The sequence below is a fragment of the Mytilus californianus genome, unplaced genomic scaffold, assembly GCF_021869535.1.
Source record: "Mytilus californianus isolate M0D057914Y unplaced genomic scaffold, xbMytCali1.0.p SCAF_3, whole genome shotgun sequence".
In the NCBI taxonomy this organism is placed as follows: Eukaryota; Metazoa; Mollusca; class Bivalvia; order Mytilida; family Mytilidae; genus Mytilus; species Mytilus californianus.
Genome location: NW_026262679.1, coordinates 111,203,854 through 111,227,699, shown reverse-complemented (window position 1 = coordinate 111,227,699; position 23,846 = coordinate 111,203,854). Strand labels below are relative to the sequence as shown.

At 32.2% G+C, this 23,846-nt stretch overlaps 1 protein-coding gene across 7 annotated transcripts in view; it reads right to left on the bottom strand.

The window, feature by feature from the left end:
* Window positions 1-23,846, bottom strand: part of LOC127735795 (uncharacterized) — a 216,451-nt gene that overhangs the window by 35,174 nt on the left and 157,431 nt on the right. For 6 of the 7 annotated variants that reach the window (XM_052246113.1, XM_052246115.1, XM_052246111.1 and 3 more), the window contains 13 exons: window positions 20,394-20,553; window positions 18,679-18,893; window positions 16,843-16,987; window positions 16,117-16,292; window positions 15,645-15,753; window positions 15,154-15,302; window positions 11,198-11,359; window positions 6,412-6,527; window positions 5,142-5,203; window positions 4,455-4,627; window positions 2,296-2,445; window positions 1,525-1,628; window positions 1,086-1,153 (listed from right to left, as the gene is read on the bottom strand). In XM_052246113.1, the coding sequence (XP_052102073.1) occupies window positions 1,086-1,153; window positions 1,525-1,628; window positions 2,296-2,445; window positions 4,455-4,627; window positions 5,142-5,203; window positions 6,412-6,527; window positions 11,198-11,359; window positions 15,154-15,302; window positions 15,645-15,753; window positions 16,117-16,292; window positions 16,843-16,987; window positions 18,679-18,893; window positions 20,394-20,553 (1,789 nt within the window). The remainder of the gene's footprint in view (window positions 1-1,085; window positions 1,154-1,524; window positions 1,629-2,295; window positions 2,446-4,454; window positions 4,628-5,141; window positions 5,204-6,411; window positions 6,528-11,197; window positions 11,360-15,153; window positions 15,303-15,644; window positions 15,754-16,116; window positions 16,293-16,842; window positions 16,988-18,678; window positions 18,894-20,393; window positions 20,554-23,846) is intronic. The other variant, XM_052246112.1, reaches the window with a different exon arrangement.

The following is a 23,846-nucleotide window of genomic DNA, read 5'->3' as shown; positions in this document are numbered from 1 at the left end:
TAAAACTTTTTTTTTGTAGCATGAACGAGGCCATTTTCCATAAATTTAATATTTCCAAGGGACATAACTCTTTTAAAAAAAAGTAGATTGGCCACTATTATAAAATTTGTTCGAGATATTGCTGATATTAACCTATAGTATAAGTTTTATAAAAATCTGGCAAGAATTGAACCTATGAGAGCGGTAACAAGACCGGGCAGACACACACACAGACGCCCAGTATTTCCATGTCCCCTGCAACATGTTACGCGGGGGACAAAAATGATCTTTCAAGGGCAATAACTCCTATATAAGATCAATTGAAAAAGTTCAGTAAAGTTGACTTATTTGTAGGTCTTTTTTTGCTGAATATTTTTGCTGTTTGTAGTTTCTGGCTAGGCAATAACTCAAATAAGGGATCAATTGAAAATTTCGGTCATATTGACTTATTTCAGCTCCTACTTTGCTAAACATTTTTACAGTTTGAAGTTTATGAACAAAAACCTGAAATATATAATCAAAACAGTCTTTCAAGGGCAATAACTCCTATAGGTATATATAGACAAATTCAATCTTAAGACTATTTGGTAGATCTAAATTTGCTTAACATTTTTGCTGTTTAAAATTTCTCTCTATCTATAATAGTTTTCAAGATAAAAACCAAAAACTGAGAAATTTCACAAATATTTTTTTTTTGGGGCAATAACTCCAATTTGAGTTGTCTGATTTGATCGTTTTTATCCCTGTCAGTTTTGCTCAAACTGTTTTATTTTTGAGATGTAAGCCAAAAACTGCAATTTTACCTCTAATTCTATTTGAGCCATGGGGGCCATGTTTGTTGACTCACCGGAATAAAAGAACACAAACTCTATACTAAATGCCATAAGGACCATTCACCCCAAGTTTGGTTGAAATCGGTTAAATAGTTTCAGAGCAGAAGATCTCTGAAAAGTTTATGATGACGACAGACACCAAGTGAAGGGAAAAAGGAACAAAAAGAACTGCCCTATTTTTGTTTCATCATTCATCATTTGGTCAATGATTTGGTAAAGACATGATTTGTTTACACTATAAACTATCAATTTAATGTTATTGTTGTTACATACCTCAGCATTACAACTCTGATATATTTCAAGTAGGTCTTTAACTCACTGCTGGCTATTATTTTATTTAGCTGAAAAGCAAAATGTACTTTATACAAATGTAATAGTTCTTTCATTGTTTTGGGAGATTGCTATGCTCCCAGCACAAAAAGACCCTTTAAGTATAGTCAAATGAGTCGCCAATGCCCAGGTTTAATTTCTCCCATGTATAATTCCTGTGGCAGTCAAAATCTGAACTGATGTTTAAATCATTTTTATATTACTATTTTCAGCAAATACATTCTTGATACAATAATCTGTTGAATGATTCTTTTTCAAAATAAAGAGAACTCACAAAATGAGATATACAAAATAAAATGAATATACAAAAAATAGAGAAAAAATATGGATTAACATTTACATATAGAATTATCTAAATAAAAACAAAGTATTCCCATCTTACCTCACTGTCAAGTGTAGTTCTAAAAGTACTGTTTTCCTCTCTATATTCTGGCATCCAGTCTAAGTCAAATCTTATGGTAATGTTAAACTTTCCAGACTTTTCTTCTGTAAAGATATAAAACCCCTTTTTTTTACTTTATGAAAATAAGTAGAATGATGTGGTATGAATGCATATGAGAAAACAATCCACCAAATTCCAAATCAAGTTGAGGTAAGCAACTATAGGTGACAGAACAGCTTATGTTATTAAAAGTATTAACATTTAGGAAAATATGACTTATCGGCATACCTTCACACCTTGGATAATTTTGTCAGGTATGATGTCTTAAATAACTAAAAGTTTCATTATTCTAAGGTAAAATGCAGAAAGTACATTTTAACAGTACATAGGCAGTCTGATAATTATATTTGTTTTAGCTTTTTACTGATGTCAATGAAAGAAAGGAGTTGTGCAGTACAAGTCATCAACCCATCAATACAAAGTAACTGAAAATGTGTCAGACAGTTTGGCATAACTCGATGTAGCTTGGTAATATATGCCAAGAAGCTATGATTTATTGTTGAGAAGAATGAGACAGAAATGAGTTAATAATCTAAATACTGGAGAAGTGATTTTTTTTTGTTTTTTTGTTCAATTGGCCAAAACTAATGTTAAAATCTTTTTTATGTCTTTTCATTGATTTAATAATTAAGTGAAATTAACTATATATGTACATACAAAATTTGAGCCAATAAGGGAAAAGATGCTTTTCATTAATTATTTCATACAAACCAGGGGCAGGATCCATACAGACATGACCACAGCCATTAGAACAGCATTTCTTGTCCCCTGTACAATGTGAGTCTGAGGAACAGTTTTGTAGACAAATACCAACTCCCATCAATGTTGGACAGTTACCTGGTTTATTTACTTCAGAGTTACCTACATCAAAATAAAACAGTACTACATTTACATGAATAAGGACAATTAAGCTAATCAAAACATCAATGAAGAAATCTAAGGACAAAATCATCAAAAGCTCTGCTTTGCTGTATGTCAACAAGGCAACATATCTGCATTGAAGACTACAGAGTTAGTGTAATATCAACAATTGCAGACTGAAACTAGTAAAGAAATCAAACAAATACTGTAATAGTTTTCCAGACAATATCTTTGAAAAATTCATAGACAAAACAAACAATTTGATTTCCCAGTATATACCAGATATGTTGACTCTAGTTCATCCATCCCTCATCCACTTGAATGTCTAAGAGTCAAACCTACCACAGGAGTATAGCTCAAACAAATCTTGATTTATATCTTACGTAATCATAGATCTTTTTCAGATACTAATTTTTGCTATTTAGTATTTCTCTATTTAATAAATTTGCAAAAAAGGGTAAAATATGTTATTGAAGAGCAATAGCTCCTAAAAGAGTTGACAATTTCTGCCGTCTGACTTATTTGCAGATCTTGTCTTGATAATCATTTTTGCTGTTTGGTCACATTAATATATCAGATGATTACAGTAACTGGAGAAATTATTTATATTGACCTTTAGCAAAATATTTTCACTCTTCCTACAGAAATTGTAAGCAAAATGTCAGTAAAATTGAACATGCATGTTGAGGATGTTGTAACTTTGACCTTTAAATACCTGTTATCATTTTGACATAAATATGGTCAGTATCTAGTTACCTGTTATTATTTTGACAAAGATATAGTCAGTATCTAGTTACTTACCAGTTATTATTTTGACATAGATATGGTCAGTATCTAGTTACTTACCAGTTATTATAAAACATAGATATGGTCAGTATCTAGTTACCTGTTATTATTTTTACATAGATATGGTCAGTATCTAGTTACCTGTTATTATTTTGACATAGATATGGTCAGTATCTTATTACCTGTTATTATTTTGACATAGCTATAGTCAGTATCTAGTTACCTGTTATTATTTTGACATAGATATGGTCAGTATCTTATTACCTGTTATTATTTTGACATAGCTATGGTCAGTATCTAGTTACCTGTTATTATTTTGACAAAGATATGGTCAGTATCTAGTTACTTACCAGTTATTATTTTGACATAGATATGGTCAGTATCTAGTTACGTGTTATTATTTTGACATAGATATGGTCAGTATCTAGTTACTTACCAGTTATTATTTTGACATAGATATGGTCAGTATCTAGTTACCTGTTATTATTTTGACATAGATATGGTCAGTATCTAGTTACTTACCTGTTATTATTTTGACATAGCTATGGTCAGTATCTAGTTACCTGTTATTATTTTGACAAAGATATGGTCAGTATCTAGTTACTTACCAGTTATTATTTTGACATAGATATGGTCAGTATCTAGTTACCTGTTATTATTTTGACATAGATATGGTCAGTATCTAGTTACCTGTTATTATTTTGACATAGATATGGTCAGTATCTAGTTACCTGTTATTGTTTTGACATAGATATGGTCAGTATCTAGTTACCTGTTATCGTTTTGACATAGATATGGTCAGTATCTTATTACCTGTTATTATTTTGACATAGATATGGTCAGTATCTAGTTACCTGTTATTATTTTGACATTGATATGGTCAGTATTTAGTTACCTGTTATTATTTTGACATAGATATGGTCAGTATCTAGTTACCTGTTATCGTTTTGACATAGATATGGTCAGTACCTTATTACCCGTTATTATTTTGACATAGATATGGTCAGTATCTTATTACCTGTTATTATTTTGACATAGATATGGTCAGTATCTAGTTACCTGTTATTATTTTGACATAGATATGGTCAGTATCTAGTTACCTGTTATCGTTTTGACATAGATATGGTCAGTATCTTATTACCTGTTATTATTTTGACATAGATATGGTCAGTATCTAGTTACCTGTTATTATTTTGACATAGATATGGTCAGTATCTAGTTACCTGTTATCGTTTTGACATAGATATGGTCAGTATCTATAGCTTTAATCAGATCCAGCTCAGATTTAGGGTCCATCCTTGCTGCATTAACAAACCCTAATGTTCCTGATCTTATATCACTTGCAGTTAACTGAATATAATACTTCACTTCAAACACTACATACACACTGCCTTGTCTGAAATAAATAATCAGATTGTACTTATTTTCAGACAAAATGTTTCTGCCTTCTTATAGATAAATCATAGCATATTCAGGCATCTACAATCAGAAATCTGAAACTCTTATTGCAAAAGAAATGAAACATTTTCCCAGAATCAGTTCCTCTTTGTCAGGCTATTTAATTTTTTGCAAGTTTATGTTCAGTTTATTCGATGGGACCTTCAAATTTCTCCTTGAAAAGCCTATCATAAATGATTAATTTAGATTGTTCTTATTCTATTGTGATAATGATTATTTCTAAAGCTACAACTGGAAAAATATTTTTGTTTTATTTGTCCTCAGTGATTTAAAGTTTGACATTATGTGATATTAAGATTACAGCAGAGACTGAAGTCTTGGTTGACAAAGTAATCCAGAAAAGAAATTTTACTGAACAGTGATTGGTTATTATACTATGCTTAAGCTTCAAGGATTAAGTTAACAGCCAATAAGTTAATAGATACAGTAAAAAACAAATTTGATAAACCAACCTAAGTTCTTTAATCTTCATAAAGTCAATGGATGAGCTAAAATCTCCTAATGCTATTGTCATCTGTAATGAAACAAAAACAATGTTTTCATTAAGTTAAAAAAAATAAGCTGATTCACTGTTAGTTACTTCTTTTAAAATAACCTGCACTATCGTTTGAACAAAATGTCTAAAGAATAAATCATCATAGCAAACCCAATTAATGTTGTTAATTATACTACAACTGTTCCATTTGCACAGTAAAAATGCATTGACAGTATGAACTTATAGTCACTGACTGTTAAGCCTTGTTTGTAACATTGCTATTATATTTTTGTAGAGTTTATCTATGACATCCTGAAAGAATGAAGGTGAAGACTGGCTGATTTTTACTTCCTCGGCTTCAAATCAATAATTGAGTTTTACCCTAAAATTTCATTTGCAACAGTCTTAAGGGCTGCAGTATGAATAGAATAACCATACATTGTCTCAAAATATAAATTTTATTTGCACTTTGTTGGAAACTGGATAAAAATGCAAAGCCTCACATTCTACCTGTTTATAAGCCTCCTTCTAATAGATCTTTTGTTTTGAGACAATGTATAGTTATTCTGATTATGTAGTCGTAACGAAAAATAAAATCAGAAGTTTAAATGCACTTTGCTTTAGTTTTTTAATTACATGTTTTTTTTAACTTTTAAAATGAAATTGTTTATTATATGTTTGTATTTGTACTCAGTAAAACAGATTTGACCTTTTTTTCTGCAGTTCTCATTATATTTTTCAAGATTCAAAACAAATTTTATTAATAATTGAAAAGAAAAAACATTTAAACAAATAAATTGAAACCGTCATTTCTATATTTAGCTATATTCTTGACTCAATAGCATCCTATATGAAATTCCAGAATGTTTCCAGAAGCTTTTTATGTCATTTCACATTCTAATAGAAAATATTTCTTTATTAAATTTCAATTTCACTCCTAATTCAACATATTCAATTGATTGATTGATTGATGATTGCTTTACACCACATTAGCATCAACATATTCAAAATTGATGAAGAAAATTATAGGAAACAGTTGAGGCCTGAAAAGGAATGATCTTGACAAGCTATAAACTTGGCAATGAAATCAACAATCTCTACAATACCTTCTTTTACAGTTTTTGTCCCCAATAATAATACTAATATACAAATTTCGTAAAGGATTACATACAGAATAAGGTATCTTTATGAATTTGGATTCAATAAATAACTATTAGATATGGACAACTAACTATAAATCAAAATACCTGTTTTAGAATTTCTCTTGTTAAGTTCTGATATTGTACACTGGTTTTATCAGTATACTCTGCCTCCCAAGGAATGTCAAATTTTATGGTAATTTCAAATTCATATGAAGGTATATCTGAAAGATAATCAAATCTATCATTTTCTTAAGAATGCAATTAAAATAAAGTTATTTGTAAAGAAGGATTTTCAAACTGTAAATCTTCTATGTAACCACCCACACAACAAAATGTACAGAACTTACATAATCAAACTAAATATAATTCAATAAATTCATTATTCATACTGAGCAACAGGTGAAGTATTTCATACTGAGTAACAGGTTAAGTATTTCATACTGAGTAACAGGTGAAGTATTTCATACTGATCAACAGGTGAAGTATTTCATACTGAGTAACAGGTTAAGTATTTCATACTGAGTAACAGGTGAAGTATTTCATACTGAGCAACAGGTGAAGTATTTCATACTGAGTAACAGGTTAAGTATTTCATACTGAGCACCAAGTGAAGTATTTCATACTGAGCAACAGGTGAAGTATTTCATACTGAGTAACAGGTTAAGTATTTCATACTGAGCAACAGGTAAAGTATTTCATACTGAGCACCAGGTGAAGTATTTCATACTGAGCAACAGGTGATTGAAGTATTTCACACTGAGCACCAAGTGAAGTATTTAATACTGAGCAATAGGTGATTTAGTATTTAATATCTGAGCACCAGGTGAAGTATTTCATACTGAGCAACAGGTGAAGTATTTCATACTGAGCACCAGGTGAAGTATTTCATACTGAGTAACAGGTGAAGTATTTCATACTGAGCAACAGGTGAAGTATTTCATACTGAACACCAGGTGAAGTATTTCATACTGAGCAACAGGTGAAGTATTTCATACTGAGTAACAGGTTAAGTATTTCATACTGAGTAACAGGTGAAGTATTTCATACTGAGCAACAGGTGAAGTATTTCATACTGAGTAACAGGTTAAGTATTTCATACTGAGCACCAAGTGAAGTATTTCATACTGAGCAACAGGGGAAGTATTTCATACTGAGTAACAGGTTAAGTATTTCATACTGAGCAACAGGTGAAGTATTTCATACTGAGCACCAGGTGAAGTATTTCATACTGAGCAACAGGTGATTGAAGTATTTCACACTGAGCACCAAGTGAAGTATTTAATACTGAGCAATAGGTGATTTAGTATTTAATATCTGAGCACCAGGTGAAGTATTTCATACTGAGCAACAGGTGAAGTATTTCATACTGAGCACCAGGTGAAGTATTTCATACTGAGTAACAGGTGAAGTATTTCATACTGAGCAACAGGTGAAGTATTTCATACTGAACAACAGGTGAAGTATTTCATACTGAGCAACAGGCTATTCTATGTGCATGTTCAGTGAACTATGAAATTTGGATTAGCATTGTAATTCTTCATGTCTTTTAAAAGATATTCACCTCACAATGAACAAGAGTACTAAGTTTAAAGCTGTTGTTACTTAAACTTCATGGACCTTAAGGGCATATGATACAGGGGCGATAATGACGTTGCTTACGTAAAATGTTATTTTTCACGATGTCAAACACGGGAAAAGATGCATTTTCGACTGATTTTTATCCCATACTGATTTAACTTAAAAACGAGTTTATGGACAACTCTTTTTAATAAAATGCTTGGCTGGGCGCAGCTTGATACGACCGCAGAGGTCGAACCCTAAACAGTTGGGGCAAGTATGGACACAACATTCAAGCTTGATACAGCTCTGAATTTGGATTGTGATTAAATATTTGACACAGCATAGGTTTTTGACACAGAAAGAATTTGGTCTAAGAATTTGAATTTTTTTAATTTACCTATTATGGTCCAATGTCCAAAATCAAAATACATGGTTAGATTCAGCATATCAAAGAACCCCATATATTCAATTTTTGTTGAAAATCAAACAAAGTTTAATTTTGGACCCCAACTTGGACAAACTTGAAAACTGGGCCCATAATCAAAAATCTAAATACATGTTTAGATTCAGCATATCAAAGAACCCCAAGAATTCAATTTTTGTTAAAATCAAACTAAGTTTAATTGTGGACCCTTTGGACCTTAATGTAGACCAATTTAAAAAACGGGACCCAAAATTAAAAATCTAAATACACGGTTAGATTTGGAATATCAAAGAACCCCAATAATTCAATTTTTGATGAAATCAAACAAAGTTAAATTTTGGACCCTTTTGACCTCAATATGAACTAATTTGATAGAGGGGCCCACAAATAAAAAATCTAAATACATGGTTAGATTCAGCATATCAAAGAACCCCATATATTCAATTTTTGTTGAAATCAAAAAAAGTTTAACTTTGGACCCCAACTTGGACAAACTTGAAAACTGGGCCCATAATCAAAAATCTATACACATGGTTACATTCAGCATATCAAAGAACCCCAAGAATTCAATTTTTGTTAAAATCAAACTAAGTTTAATTTTGGACCCTTTGGACCTTAATGTAGACCAATTTAAAAAACGGGACCCAAAATTAAAAAATCTAAAAACACGGTTAGATTTGGCATATCAAAGAACCCCAATAATTCAATTTTTGATGAAATCAAACAAAGTTTAATTTTGGACCCTTTTGACCTCAATATGAACCAATTTGATAGAGGGGCCCACAAATAAAAAATCTAAATACATGGTTAGATTCAGCATATCAAAGAACCCCATATATTCAATTTTTGTTGAAATCAAACAAAGTTTAATTTTGGACCCCAATTTGGACCAACTTGAAAACTGGGCCAAAAATCAAAAATCTAAATACATGTTAAGATTCAGCATATCAAAGAACCCAATATATTCAATTTTTGTTAAAATCAAACAAAGTTTAATTTTGGACCCTTTGGACCTTAATGTAGACAAATTTAAAAAACGGGACCCAAAATTAAAAATCTAAAAACACGGTTAGATTTGGCATAACAAATAAATAAATGTGGTCAAAGATTTTACAAATCTAATGCGCCATACTGTGCAATTAAAGATTACTTCTTGAAATTTTTCAATATTTGAAATTTGAAGAAAAAAAATAATATTTGAAGAATAATTCTTTTTAATTTCTGAAATCTGAAATGAGAAAAAATTGACCCCCCACAATTTCTTTTTACCCCCCCCCCCCCCCTTTTTTCCCCCCAAAAAATTCTTTCCCTCAAGATATGGTCATAATCTCAATTCAAATTTCCAATGGAGTTTGCAACCATAATTACCCATTTAAATTTACCATAGTGCTATCTTAATCTATTTTATAATAGAATTTAAAATATAGTGTCAAATCTTTCATATGGATTTTTTTACTGGTCTTCCTTTATAAATATGCATTTCTTTAACAATAATTTAAAAGCAGTGTAAGGGAAGTAACCAAAACGTTGTATTTGGATTACCTCCCTTACACTGTTTTAAATTATCTTAATTGTTCATTAACCATTACTATATACATAATTTAAAAGCAGTGTAAGGGAGGTAATTTCAATGATGTATTTGATTTATCTTCCTTACACTGCTTTAAATTATGTTTTGTACTAAAGTATTTGTCCATTAACCAGGACAACCTTGTTTTTCCCCCTTTTTTGCCCCTAATTCCTAAACGGTTTGAGGCATTACCCCCAAAGCAAATCCTAACCATCCCTTTGTGGTATGGAAACTTGTAGTATAATTTCAGAGAGATCCATACACCATTCCACAGTTATTGTCTGGAAACTAGAAAATGCTTATTTTTGGCCCCTTTTTGACCCCTAATTCCTTAACTGTTGGTACCATAACCCCCATAAACAATCCCAACCTTCCTTTTGTGGTATTGAACCTTATGGTAAAATTACATAGAGATCCATTCACTTTAACTAAAGTTAGAGTGCGAAAACCATTGTGTCTTCGGAGGACGATGACGACGACGACGCCAACGTCATACCAATATACGACCACAAAATTTTTTTGCGGTCGTATAAAAATGAAATTTGGCTTGATTATGTATGAAGATTATTTGTGCCAATTTTTATGAAGAAATCACTGATGATTATTTTTTGTTGATTTGATAAATATACAGAAAAAAATGCTGTTCTTTGACTAAAATCATGAAAATTTAATAAAAATGAATGATGTCAAAGGAATTGTTACACAAATTTAAAGCACACTATGTAGAGAAGATATTCCAGATGCTTTTACAAAAATCTGCTTGCGTTTATCTTATGAAATAAAAAAGTTAAGTGTGTGTTTCCAAAGGATAAAAATGTCCAAGAAACCGAAATTCCAGTAAATGTCTAAAATTTTGACCTCATTTATCTCTAAAAGTAGCACATGAAGGTATATTCTTTATCAAATATTTGAATTGACTAGGTGAAAAATAGCTTGTATACAAACTTTCGCCAAAAATTCACCTTGGGATCAAAACTGTATCATATGCCCTAATAACTTAAACTTTAACCTGAGAATACATTAATGTCTCACTATTTCTATTTCTATTTCTATGTTTAGTAAACTGTGTAATCAGGGTAAAAAAGTTATCATAATAAACATGTTTACTTAAAATTCAAGTTGATATGACCACACCTTCATAGTAAACTACCTAAACCAAAATATTTAACCTGATACTGGACTGACTAATGGACAAACTGACAAAAAGGATGGAGGGACCAGCAGACCCCAAAACATAATCCCTCTACTGCATTAATACATCTGATAAAATACAGGAATAAGGTAAAACGTCAGCTCTTTGCTTCATTCATTCACTGTAATTTATTTTTTGAACTTACTATTAGAATCAGGATCCATACAGACATGACCACATCCATTAGAGCAACATTTCTGGTTCCCTGTACAATTATAATCTCCTGAGCATTCCTCCACACAGGTACCCACAGTATGGTTACCAATAGCTGGACAGGTCCCTTGTTTGTTACCTGTATCTCTACTGCCTATATACATATTATAATAATCATGATAAACTAACAGGTATACTACATGCAAATACTTAAATACTTATCTCATGAAGCTTTCTGGGAAATCACATATAACAGTACTTCTTTCTAGTACAAAATTAAAACCAAATTATTTTTTTTCATTTTACTTTCATCTACCAGATGTATGCTAAGAAGTGGATTCTAGCAATCATTAATGAAATTCAAAAAAAATTATGAACTAAGACTTTATTCACTAATTTACATTTATCCCAAGTGGCAACCTATTGTCTTAATTAAGTTTGAAATCATATACACTCCATACAAAAAGAATATTTTATTTTACTTAAATACATCAGATCACCCTATATAATTTGACATATTTCTTATTTCTATAAGGGTTAGGCATTGGGTTTGATACACTGTGCATGTATTAGAAATAACCATTCTACCATGGATCAGCTTCTAAAACAATTCATTCACTGTACTTAGAACAGAAATAATTTGTGACAGTTGGACACATGGTGGCACCCATGAACAGACAATCTGATTACAATAGGCCTTTCACCATTTAATCAGCAATATAAGTGTTTGTATGCTGTACACTTTAGAACAACATTTACTGTAAGGCAAATACTGTGTACTAAAAAGACAATAATCTGACTATAACAAATAGGTGGGATACTTCATTGTCCCACGTGTCTTTTCTTTTCATAAATCAGACAAGAGTGCACACGCTGAAATGTCTCACCTACTATACTGACCATTGACTTTATGTTGATAGTCCTACATATAAAGTTTTACTTCAAGTATCACATTAACATTTATGATCTAAGAAAATTAGGTCAAGGTCAGATAAACCAAGGCGGAAATACATGTAAACCTTTAATACAATCATTCCATACACAGAATATAGATGACCTATTGCTTATAGTATAAAAGAAACAGACCAAACCATTGAAATTCTATATTGACCAATGAACCATGAAAATGAAGTCAAGGTCAGATGAACCCTGCCAGACAGACAGACATGTACACCTTAAAATCATTCCATGCATCAAATATAATTGACCTATTGCTTATTGTATCTAAGAAACAAAGCTAACCTGGAAAATTGAACATTGACCAATGAACCATGAAAATGAGGTGAAGGTCAGATGATACCTGCAGACAGATATATACACCTTACAATCATTCCATACACCAAATATAGTTGACCTATTACTTAAAGTTTAAGAAAAACAGACCAAAACACAAACACTTAACACAAGCAATGGACCATGAAAATGAGGTCAAGGTCAAATAAACTGTTAACACAGAGATATGTCTCGCCTATCTGTTATTTTGATAATGCAAATGTTAAAATTAAAATAGCAATACTTTCACATGTAAGTCATGCAAATATTCAAAGTCAATGAACCATGACTGAAGGTACAGGGCTAAACAATCTCCATGGAAATGAGATGTGCCAATGCTAATACAACTGCAAACCAAATACCATTGACTTTTCATAAGTCGTTCCCTTTAAACAAACCTAAACACAAACATTAACTTGTAAACAATGTAAAAGTTTCAAAGTCAATGAACCATAATTAGGGGGTGGGGTTATATAATCTCCATGGAAATGAAACTTGCATACCAAATATCATTGACTTAACATTAGTGGTTCATCTTAAACTGACCTAATCACAAACTAATACATGTAAACTAAGCAAAAGTTTCAAAGTCAATAGACCATGACTGAGAGGTAGGGACCAAATATTCTCCATGGAAATGAGATGTGCTAATGCTTATACAAATGCATACCAATAACGAAGTTTCAAAGTCAATAGACCATGAATGAGGGGGGCGTGGCCAAATAATCTCATTGGTAATGAGATATGCCAATGCTAAGACAACTGCATACCAAATATCATTGACCTACCACTAGTGGTTCACCATGAACTAGACCTAATCACAAACTAATACATTGTTGACGCCGCTGCCGCCGCCGGAAACAGCATAACTATGTCTTGCTTTTTGACTCCGTCAAGGCGAGACAATAAAACCTGCCAGACTGACATGTACATCGTAAAATATTTCCATACACCAAATATAGTTGACCTACTGCATACAGTATTAGAAAAACAGACCAAAACACAAAAACTTAACACAAGCAATGAACCATGAAAATGAGGTTAAGGTCAAATAAAGCCTGCCAGACTGACATGTACATCATAAAATATTTCCATACACCAAATATAGTTGACCTAAAAATCATTGACCTACCACTAGTGGTTCCCCATAAACTGACCTAATCACAAACTAATACATGTAAACTAAGCAAAGTTTCAAAGTCTATAGACCTTGACTGAGGGGGCAGGGCCAAATAATCTCCATGGTAATGAGATGTGCCAATGCTAAGACAACTGCATACCAAATATCATTGACCTACCACTAGTGGTTCACCATGAACTAGACCTAATCACAAACTAATACATTGTTGACGCCGCTGCCGCCGCCGGAAACAGCATACCTATGTCTTGCTTTTTGACTCCGTCAAGGCGAGACAATAAAACCTGCCAGACTGACATGTACATCGTAAAATATTTCCATACACCAAATATAGTTGACCTACTGCATACAGTATTAGAAAAACAGACCAAAACACAAAAACTTAACATTGAGCAATGAACCGTGAAAATGAGGTCAAGGTCAAATAAAACCTGCCAGACTGACATGTACATCGTAAAATATTTCCATACACCAAATATAGTTGACCTACTGCATACAGTATTAGAAAAACAGACCAAAACACAAAAACTTAACATTGAGCAATGATCCGTGAAAATGAGGTCAAGGTCAAATAAAACCTGCCAGACTGACATGTACATCGTAAAATATTTCCATACACCAAATATAGTTGACCTACTGCATACAGTATTAGAAAAACAGACCAAAACACAAAAACTTAACACAAGCAATGAACCATGAAAATGAGGTCAAGGTCAAATAAAACCTGCCAGACTGACATGTACATCATAAAATATTTCCATACACCAAATATAATTGACCTACTGCATACAGTATAAGAAAAACAGACCAAAACACAAAAACTTAACACAAGCAATGAACCATGAAAATGAGGTCAAGGTCTAATATAACCGGTCAGACCGACATGTACATCGTAAAACATTTCCATACACCAAATACAGTTGACCTACTGCATACAGTATTAGAAAAACAGACCAAAACACAAAAACTTAATATTGAGCAATGAACCATGAAAATGAGGTCAAGGTCAGATGACACCTGCCAGTTGGACATGTACATTTTACAATCATTACATACACCAAATATAGTAGACCTATTGCTTATAGTATCTGAGATATGGACTTGACCACGAAAACTTAATCTTGTTCACTGATCCATGAAAAGAGGTCGAGTTCAAGTGAAAACTGACTGACAGACATAAGGACCTTGCGAGGTATGCATATACCAAATATAGTTATCCCATTACTCATAATAAGAGAGAAATTAACATTACAAAAAATCTTAACTTTTTTCAGGTAGTCACTGAACCATAAAAATGAGGTCAAGGACAATGGACATATGACAGAGGGAAACTTCATATCATGAGGCATCTATATACAAAGTATGAAGCATCCAGGTCTTCTACCTTCTGAAATATTAAGCTTTTAAAAATAGTTTAACGCCGCCGCCGGATCACTATCCCTATGTTGAGCTTTCGTGGTCAAAAGTCGTAGGCTCAACAAAAACTACTACCTATTAGGGTAATATATTTGTATTACTTCATAGTGCAATAAACTTACAGCTAGAAATGTCCACTCTACCCTGGGTTAACTTTCCAAACAACTCACTCACTGTACTTAGACTACGCCAAATTCTTTCAGCTGAACAAAATATCTTTTTCCTTGACAAGCCGTTTGTCAAACAAGGAATGTATGCAGACTCCAACGAACTGAAAAAAATAGGCAAAATTTGTAAACAACTTAAAACTTAAACTAGATTATAGATATGTTCATTTGACAGAAATACCCTCAAATGCAACAAAAAGAAATAAGTGTAACACAGGACATGACTGTGAAAAGATGGAGGAAACAAACACAAATTATGTCTTATTTGACTTCCACTACAAAAAGTATGTTCAGTATCTGCAGGAGTAAATCATAGACAACTATAGTTGTATATGAAATTGTTAGTCTAACAGAAGAGATTTTATCAAATATTTCCCTCATATTTGTTTATACCTGTAAAAATCAATTAAACTAGGGTGGTATCAAAACTATTTGATGAGACTTACTTGCAGACCGGATTAACAATAGATAAAATGCACATGGTTTCTGACATAATCAACCCAGCACCATCATCACACAAATCCTGACCAAAGTCTGGTGTCTTTGTTACATTACCTACAATATAGACAATGATCAGAGTATATATATATATCCTAAGACACCTTACTGCTTGATTATTATAAAGACCAGGATAAAAGTTCAACACTTTCATATTTGGCTTGTCAGCAAATTAAGACTTGAGAAAAAAGTATGAACTTTTAAGACTCAAGTTAACCTATTCCTAAGATATGAAAAGTCCATGTGTTGGTATGAAAACAACAAAAACAACAGTTAGCTTAGATGTAACAAATTGCAGTATTAAGAAAAACTACAAAATCAGAACTTGAAAATATAATGAGCTCTTGTAACCCTAAAAAGCAGCATGTTAATACTTACAGTCAAATCCTAGAAATAAAATACAATTATCATATAACTTACCTAAACACGTCTCTACAGTCTTTCTCTCATCAAGGGGTTTTCCCATTGCTATGGTCATAATGTCATTTAAACCATTAGTTAGCCATATTATGTGATCTTCCATCTCAGTTAGATCCGTGCACAGATCATATTCATTTATTGATCTGTATAAACATTCTGACATCTCTTGGTAAACACTGAATAAAACAGGAACTATAACTCATATGAGGTCAACCTGAGGTTTGGAGACATTATTTTGTGTAAATGCTTTTCAGTTATATATCCATTCTGTTTTTTTAGTTAAGAGACAACATTAGAAAATGCAGCATCAGAGTTTTAACATTTATTTTAAATATATAATATGTAAATTGGATAAGGGACACACTGACCTTATCAAGGTGAAATATCAGGCTAGTACAAAATAAGAAATATTTTATTATGGAATAGTCAGTGTAACATAATTAGGTTAAATTTACTCAAAAATACAAAAATTAATTATAGCAAATCATACCTGATGCCACAAGTTGAATGTTAAGTTGAAATTGGGACAACTCCATTTCAAGGTACAGAAATGTTTTAGTCAAAATACAAATTTTCATTTAACCATGGCAAATACTGATTTTCATCAAAAAATGTATAAAGTTCAAACAGAACTTATAAGGGGAAAGACAATTAGTTAACAACTGTTTGACCTGGGATGTAATAACCAAGGTTATATGGAAATGTTTTTGTTGTAAGTATACTTACAGACATGGGTAATCAGATAGATCAATTATATAATATTGAGCAGCAACTTTGTTTGACGCAGCAGTCCCGTAACAGGTCTGAGCTATTGTGAAGAAATCATCACCATACATTGCTTTGGTACACTTATCTGCTGACTCGTACAAACCTGAAAAAAATTGTAAGTTAACTTAAGTTGATATCAAGTGTCACCAAATTCTTACTTGTTATGAGACCTATACTATGATGTTAATGTGCACAAAAAGTATTGAGGTGTTGCATGATTAACAAGAGATATTAATCAAAGCCTTAAAGGCTGTAAAAGCAATTGCTGCCATGTTAATGTTTTGGGGACTATTTCATCCACATATATATATATAAGAATTAAACCCGACAAGAGTGTTGTCTAGTGAGAAGTAAGAAGGTTTTAACTTTATATCAATAAAAGACTTTAGCAGATAGTCATTTTTGATATGTTTTATATTTCACAAGGAGACAACACGTTTACCAGGCTAACGTTGGGTCAAATTTACATGTGCTGAAACATATAACTCAAAAAGAAATTATCCCCTGGTAGTGTTTGTAACTGGGCAATAATTTCCTTTATTGATTTAATTTTAACAATTATCATAATTAATTTAAATTTAACCATTCAATTGAAACATTTCAACTTTCCAGACGCAAATGTTGAAAAACGGGAAAGAAATAAAATCACAGACAAACATGACATTAAATCGTCATTATACGAACAAGAACAAACAGCTCTTCGTTGCTTTGATATTTATCAATTTTCAGGAAACATTGCGAAAAATGATCTTCAATATTTCGAAAACATGTGAAATAAAATTGCAAACATGGTGGACTGTCGAGTGTCAACACACGTAGTAGACTCGTCCACTGGAAAGACGAGGATAATGGTTTCATCATTTGTCATGCATACCCAGTTTTTATTATGATATTCAAAAGGACATACTTTTTTTCAATCTATGAAACTAGAAAATTCCAAATTGTAAATATCTCTTCATCTGGACTTGGCATCTATCACGTTTTGACCGGTCCATTTCATTAGTAAGGTGATCGATAAATCTTACGGAGTTATGACAAAAAAGGAAAACGAACTTATTGTTATGTGTTTTTAACAACGGTTTCGTTCCGCTAAATTATTTGCGCAAACAAATCAACAAAATAGGTCAGTTAAGTTTGTCTATTTTTAGATTACAGGTAATCATTTGACACTACGTATAACCTGTGTAGTGATTTTGATTTTACGATAAATTTATGAATGAACGATAATTTTATGAATGAAATAGAGCACCTGGCCTCTTTCTAAGAGAAACACCAATTAAACATATAAAACCGTATTTAATAAGAAATAATTCAGTAAAATTTTCAATACTAATCAACAACTGAAATGATTCGATATTTTGTTGAAACATCGTACAAAAGGAGAACGGAATCGCAGGTATAAAAATGCACTTTTTTTCACTCGGACTTCTATGTTTTTTGATAGTCAAACGGTTGTCCCCCTAAATACAAAAATACATCTACAAGAACATATGCTGAAACCTCTTAAATCCACTAACATTATTCAAAAGTTTCAAGCTATGTATTACATTAGAAAACATACATAGGTGTTTAAGAATGACAGACCAGGAGCCTGTTTAACAAAATACTATGGCTTAATCTGGGCAGAGTCTCTGATTTGCGTCACAAAGATGGCCATACGCGATGGCATAAAAGCAATTGCTTTAAAAAACAAATCCTGATATTTCATTGTCCTTGCATTATTCAGTAGATGTACAGATAGAATCATAACTAATGCTATAATGATGACGAATAAAATCTATATATAACACTCACCAAGACATTCTGACATAGTGACATCATCTGGGGAATCTAATAAATAACACTCACCAAGACATTCTGACATAGTGACATTATCTGGAGAAACTTTAAACAATTCGTCTTCATATTTAGTTAAAACACCATTTACTTCTTCCAAAGAACATTGTCCTTGTAGATCTTTGTTTGTCTGTAATGTTCCAAAGAGACAAGCAGAAGAGTACCAATAAAATCTAAAAAATAAAACTAAATTAAAATTAAAAAAAAAGATATGTCCAGAAATGTATTGAAATAATTAGTGAATATTGTTAACTTTTAAGTAGGCACCATGTAAGAATAATGCAATGAGTGATACATAAAGATTTTAATTTGGTCTCCATGTAAGAATAATCAACTGATCCTGATGCAAACAAGTAAAACTGTGAGCTACTGCTCACTGATGATACCCCCGCCGAAATATTTCGGTAAACAGAAAGTTGTTGAGTGATGAACCTGAAAACACTTCATACGGTATAGCTGACTTATATAAACCCTGAAACCAAATTTCAGAAATCCCTGTCAAGTAGTTCCTGAGAAAAATGTGATGAAAATTTTCAACTTGGCTATCATGTGTAAAATAATACAAGTGTTAGGTAAACAGGAAGTTGTTGAGTGATGAACCTGAAAACGTATCACACAGTGTAACTTACTTATATAAACCCTGAAACCAAATTTCAGAAATCCTTGTCAAGTAGTTCCTGAGAAAAATGCGACGAAAATATTCATGGGACGGACGGACTGACGGAAGGACAGACAGAGGTAAAACAGTATACCCCCACTTTTTTAAAGCGGGGGTATAATAATCTGATCAAATTCTTTTTGTAGACAAGTTTCCAGTTAACTTAAAAGAAAAACTATTTTAAAACTATTTTATATCTGTTGCTCAGCCTTACTGGTTACCATGGCGACTATATAATAATTTTGCATGCCCATTTGGCAATAAATTTGTAAAACATAGGCATCTGAAATAGTGATGCATGAAACGTGATGTCAACAAAAACAAAATAAATTGCAATAAAATAAAATTATATGTAGTGCATACATACAAAATATTAATTATTTGAAATTGAAATCTCATTATTTCAAACAATGCCAAATAAGCCATTAAAATAATGAAATAGAGGATTGATTGATTTTTGATTTTTGGTGTTTTAACGCCACTTTTGAGCACCGCTTTTGGGCTATTTCGTGGCGACCAGTTTTTATTGGTGGAGGAAGCCGGAGTGCCCGGAGAAAACCACCGACCTTCGATAGGAAAACTGACCATCCTAGTCAATTAAGATTGGAGTCGAGTGCACCCGCACGAGCGGGGTTCGAACTCACAACCTCAGTGTTGACTGGCTAGTGATTACAGTAGTAACTACTCAGACCACTCGGCCACCGAGGCCCCATGAAATAGAGGAAACAGGATCTTTGATCTGAAAATGCCATATAATCTAGCAAGAGGAAACAAGGAGCCAGAATCTTGGCTATTAAGCCTTTAATTGCTCAAGAGAGGATATTGAAAACAAACTGCTGACAAGTATAGCTATAGATGTTTTTTTTTGCATCTATCCCCTAAAGTTTCTACTTATTTTGCTTTGCCAACCAAATGCATCTCTTAATTAAATCTTTAGTCCCAACAAGGTTTGGTTTACATAGGGTTTTTTAGAATTTGATTTTGGAAAATCTTTTTGTCCATTATTTAACCCTACCTGCAACTTTCAAGTTTAGATTCTCCCTGCATTTGTTCCTGTAACCCATAGTAATAACAGTCATAGTTTAGAATGTAGTGTACTATATCAGGATGAACACAAGGCATCAAGGTCACATTCAGTGGAACAATAGTTGGCAATACAACTTCATTTCCTGGACCTATAACAAAAATCTTCAAATTAAAACTTTTACCTACTGAGGATTCATTATGATTTGTTTGATACCACTTTTCAAGGATTTCATGGGGACAGGGAAAGCATGAATTTAAATGTTCAATGAATTACAAATTTTCTATAGAAATGTATGTACAATCTGGAAAAACCTCAAAATCAAATATCCACCAAAATTGGTGCACACGAAAATAAATGAATCCACAATATACTATAACATGTCAAAATAGACAAAAACAGCTTTTACTGTTAATATTCTGTTTTCAGATGTAATACATTAAAAATAAATTGTTAAATGGTTGAAGATGGTTGAATGCATACAATTGAAACTGTTTCACTTTTGTTATTTTGTAATTCTTCCATTATTTTCTGTTCTTAACAGATAATATCAATAAAACAGATAATATCAATAAATACTGTATATAAAATGTTAGTAGACATATTTTTCCAATTCATGTACTTTCCAGTAAATTTCCCATGTCACAATGCTTCTGTTACTACGCCACAATAAGAACCTGTCGTTCGATGAAGTTGTTCACACCGATTGACCCCGGGTCAACCAGTGAAACTCAATCATAAATAAAATGCTTCGCTGGGCGCAGCTTGATACGACCGCAGAGGTCGAACCCTGAACAGTTGGGGCAAGTATGGACACAACATTCAAGCTTGATACAGCTCTGAATTTGGATTGTGATTAAATATTTGACACAGCATAGGTTTCTGACACAGAAAGAATGTGGTCTAAGAACTTCAATTTTTTTAATTTACCTATTATGGTCCAATGTCCAAAATCAAAATACATGGTTAGATTCAGCATATCAAAGAACCCCATATATTCAATTTTTGTTGAAATCAAACAAAGTTTAATTTTGGACCCCAACTTGGACAAACTTGAAAACTGGTCCCATAATCAAAAATCTAAACACATGTTTAGATTCAGCATATCAAAGTACCCGAAGAATTCAATTTTTGTTAAAATCAAACTAAGTTTAATTTTGGACCCTTTGGACCTTAATGTAGACAAATTTGAAAAACGGGACCCTAAATTAAAAATCTAAAAACACAGTTAGATTTGGCATATCAAAGAACCCCAATAATTCAATTTTTGATGAAATCAAACAAAGTTTAATTTTGGACCCTTTTGACCTCAATATGAACCAATTTGATAGCAGGCCCACAAATAAAAAATCTAAATACATGGTAAGATTCAGCATATCAAAGAACCCCATATATTCAATTTTTGTTGAAATCAAACAAAGTTTAATTTTGGACCCCAATTTGGACCATCTTGAAAACTGGGCCTAAAATCTAAAATCTAAATACATGTTTAGATTCAGCATATCAAAGAACCCCATATATTCAATTTATGTTGAAATCAAACAAAGTTTAATTTTGGACCCCAACTTGGACAAACTTGAAAACTGGTCCCATAATCAAAAATCTAAACACATGTTTAGATTCAGCATATCAAAGAACCCCAAAAATTCAATTTTTGTTAAAATCAAACTAAGTTTAATTTTGGACCCTTTGGACCTTAATGTAGACCAATTTAAAAAAAACAGGACCCAAAATTAAAAATCTAAATACACGGTTAGATTTGGCATATCAAAGAACCCCAATAATTCAATTTTTGATGAAATCAAACAAAGTTTAATTTTGGACCCTTTTGACCTCAATATGAACCAATTTGATAGCGGGCCCACAAATAAAAAATCTAAATACATGGTAAGATTCAGCATATCAAAGAACCCCATATATTCAATTTTTTGTTGAAATCAAACAAAGTTTAATTTTGGACCCCAATTTGGACCAACTTGAAAACTGGGCCAAAAATCTAAAATCTAAATACATGTTTAGATTCAGCATATCAAAGAACCCCATATATTCAATTTTTGTTGAAATCAAACAAAGTTTAATTTTGGACCCCAACTTGGACCAACTTGAAAACTGGGCCCATAATCAAAAATCTAAACACATGTTTAGATTCAGCATATCAAAGAACCCTAAGAATTCAATTTTTGTTAAAATCAAACTAAGTTTAATTTTGGACCCTTTGGACCTTAATGTAGACAAATTTAAAAAACGGGACCCAAAATTAAAAATCTAAATACACGGTTAGATTCGGCATATCAAAGAACCCCAATAATTCAATTTTTGATGAAATCAAACAAAGTTTAATTTTGGACCCTTTGGACCTCAATGTGGACCAATTTAAAAACGGGGCCCAAAATCCAAAAACTTAATACACGGTTAGATTCAGCATATTAAAGAACCCCAAGAATTCAAGAATAAAACCCCATTGAAATTGATCAAGAAATAAGCAATTTATACGAAGTATCTTCTTTTGCACAATACTGTGCAATTGAATATTTCTTGCTATTGCGCAATACTGTACAATTGACAATTTCTTGCTATTGCGCAATATTGTGCTATTGGATATTTCTTGCTATTGCGCAATACTGTTAAATTGAAGATTTCTTGCTATTGCGCAATACTGTGCAATTGAAGATTTCTTGCTATTGTGCAATACTGTGCAATTGAAAATTTCTTGCTATTGCACAATACTTATTATATAATAATTTACACATCCTGTTTGGTGTGTATCTCCTACCATATCATTATTATTTGCTTTTAAATATAAATCAGAAATAACCAACTTAAAATGGAAAATTTTAAAAGAAAAAAAAAAGGAAAAAAAGAAAAAAAAAAAAAAAAAAAAAATCCCCCCCCCCCAATTTTTTGAACCCCCTTATGATTCATCACCCCCAAACTCAATCCCAGCCTTCCCTTTGTGGTATGGTACCTTGCAGTACAATTTCAGAGAGATCCATACACTTGAACACAAGTTATTGTCTGGAAACTAGAAAAATGCTTATTTTTGGCCCCTTTTTGGCCCCCAATTCCTAAACGTTTCGGGCAATTACCCCCAAACTCAATTCCAGCTTTCCCTTTGTGATATGGAACCTTGTAGTACAATTTCAGAAATATCCAAACACTTACACACAAGTTATTGTCATGAAACTAGAAAAATGCTTGTTTTTTGCCCCTTTTTTGGCCCCTAATTCCTAAAATTTTGAGGCAATTACCCCCAAAATCAATTACAGCCTTCCCTTTGTGATATGGAACCTTGTGGTACAATGTCAGAGAGATCCATACACTTACACACAAGTTATTGTCTGAAAGTTACAAAAATGCTTATTTTTGGCCCCTTTTTGGCCCCTAATTCCTTAACTGTTGGTACCATAACCCCCAAAATCAATCCCAACCTTCCTTTTGTGGTAT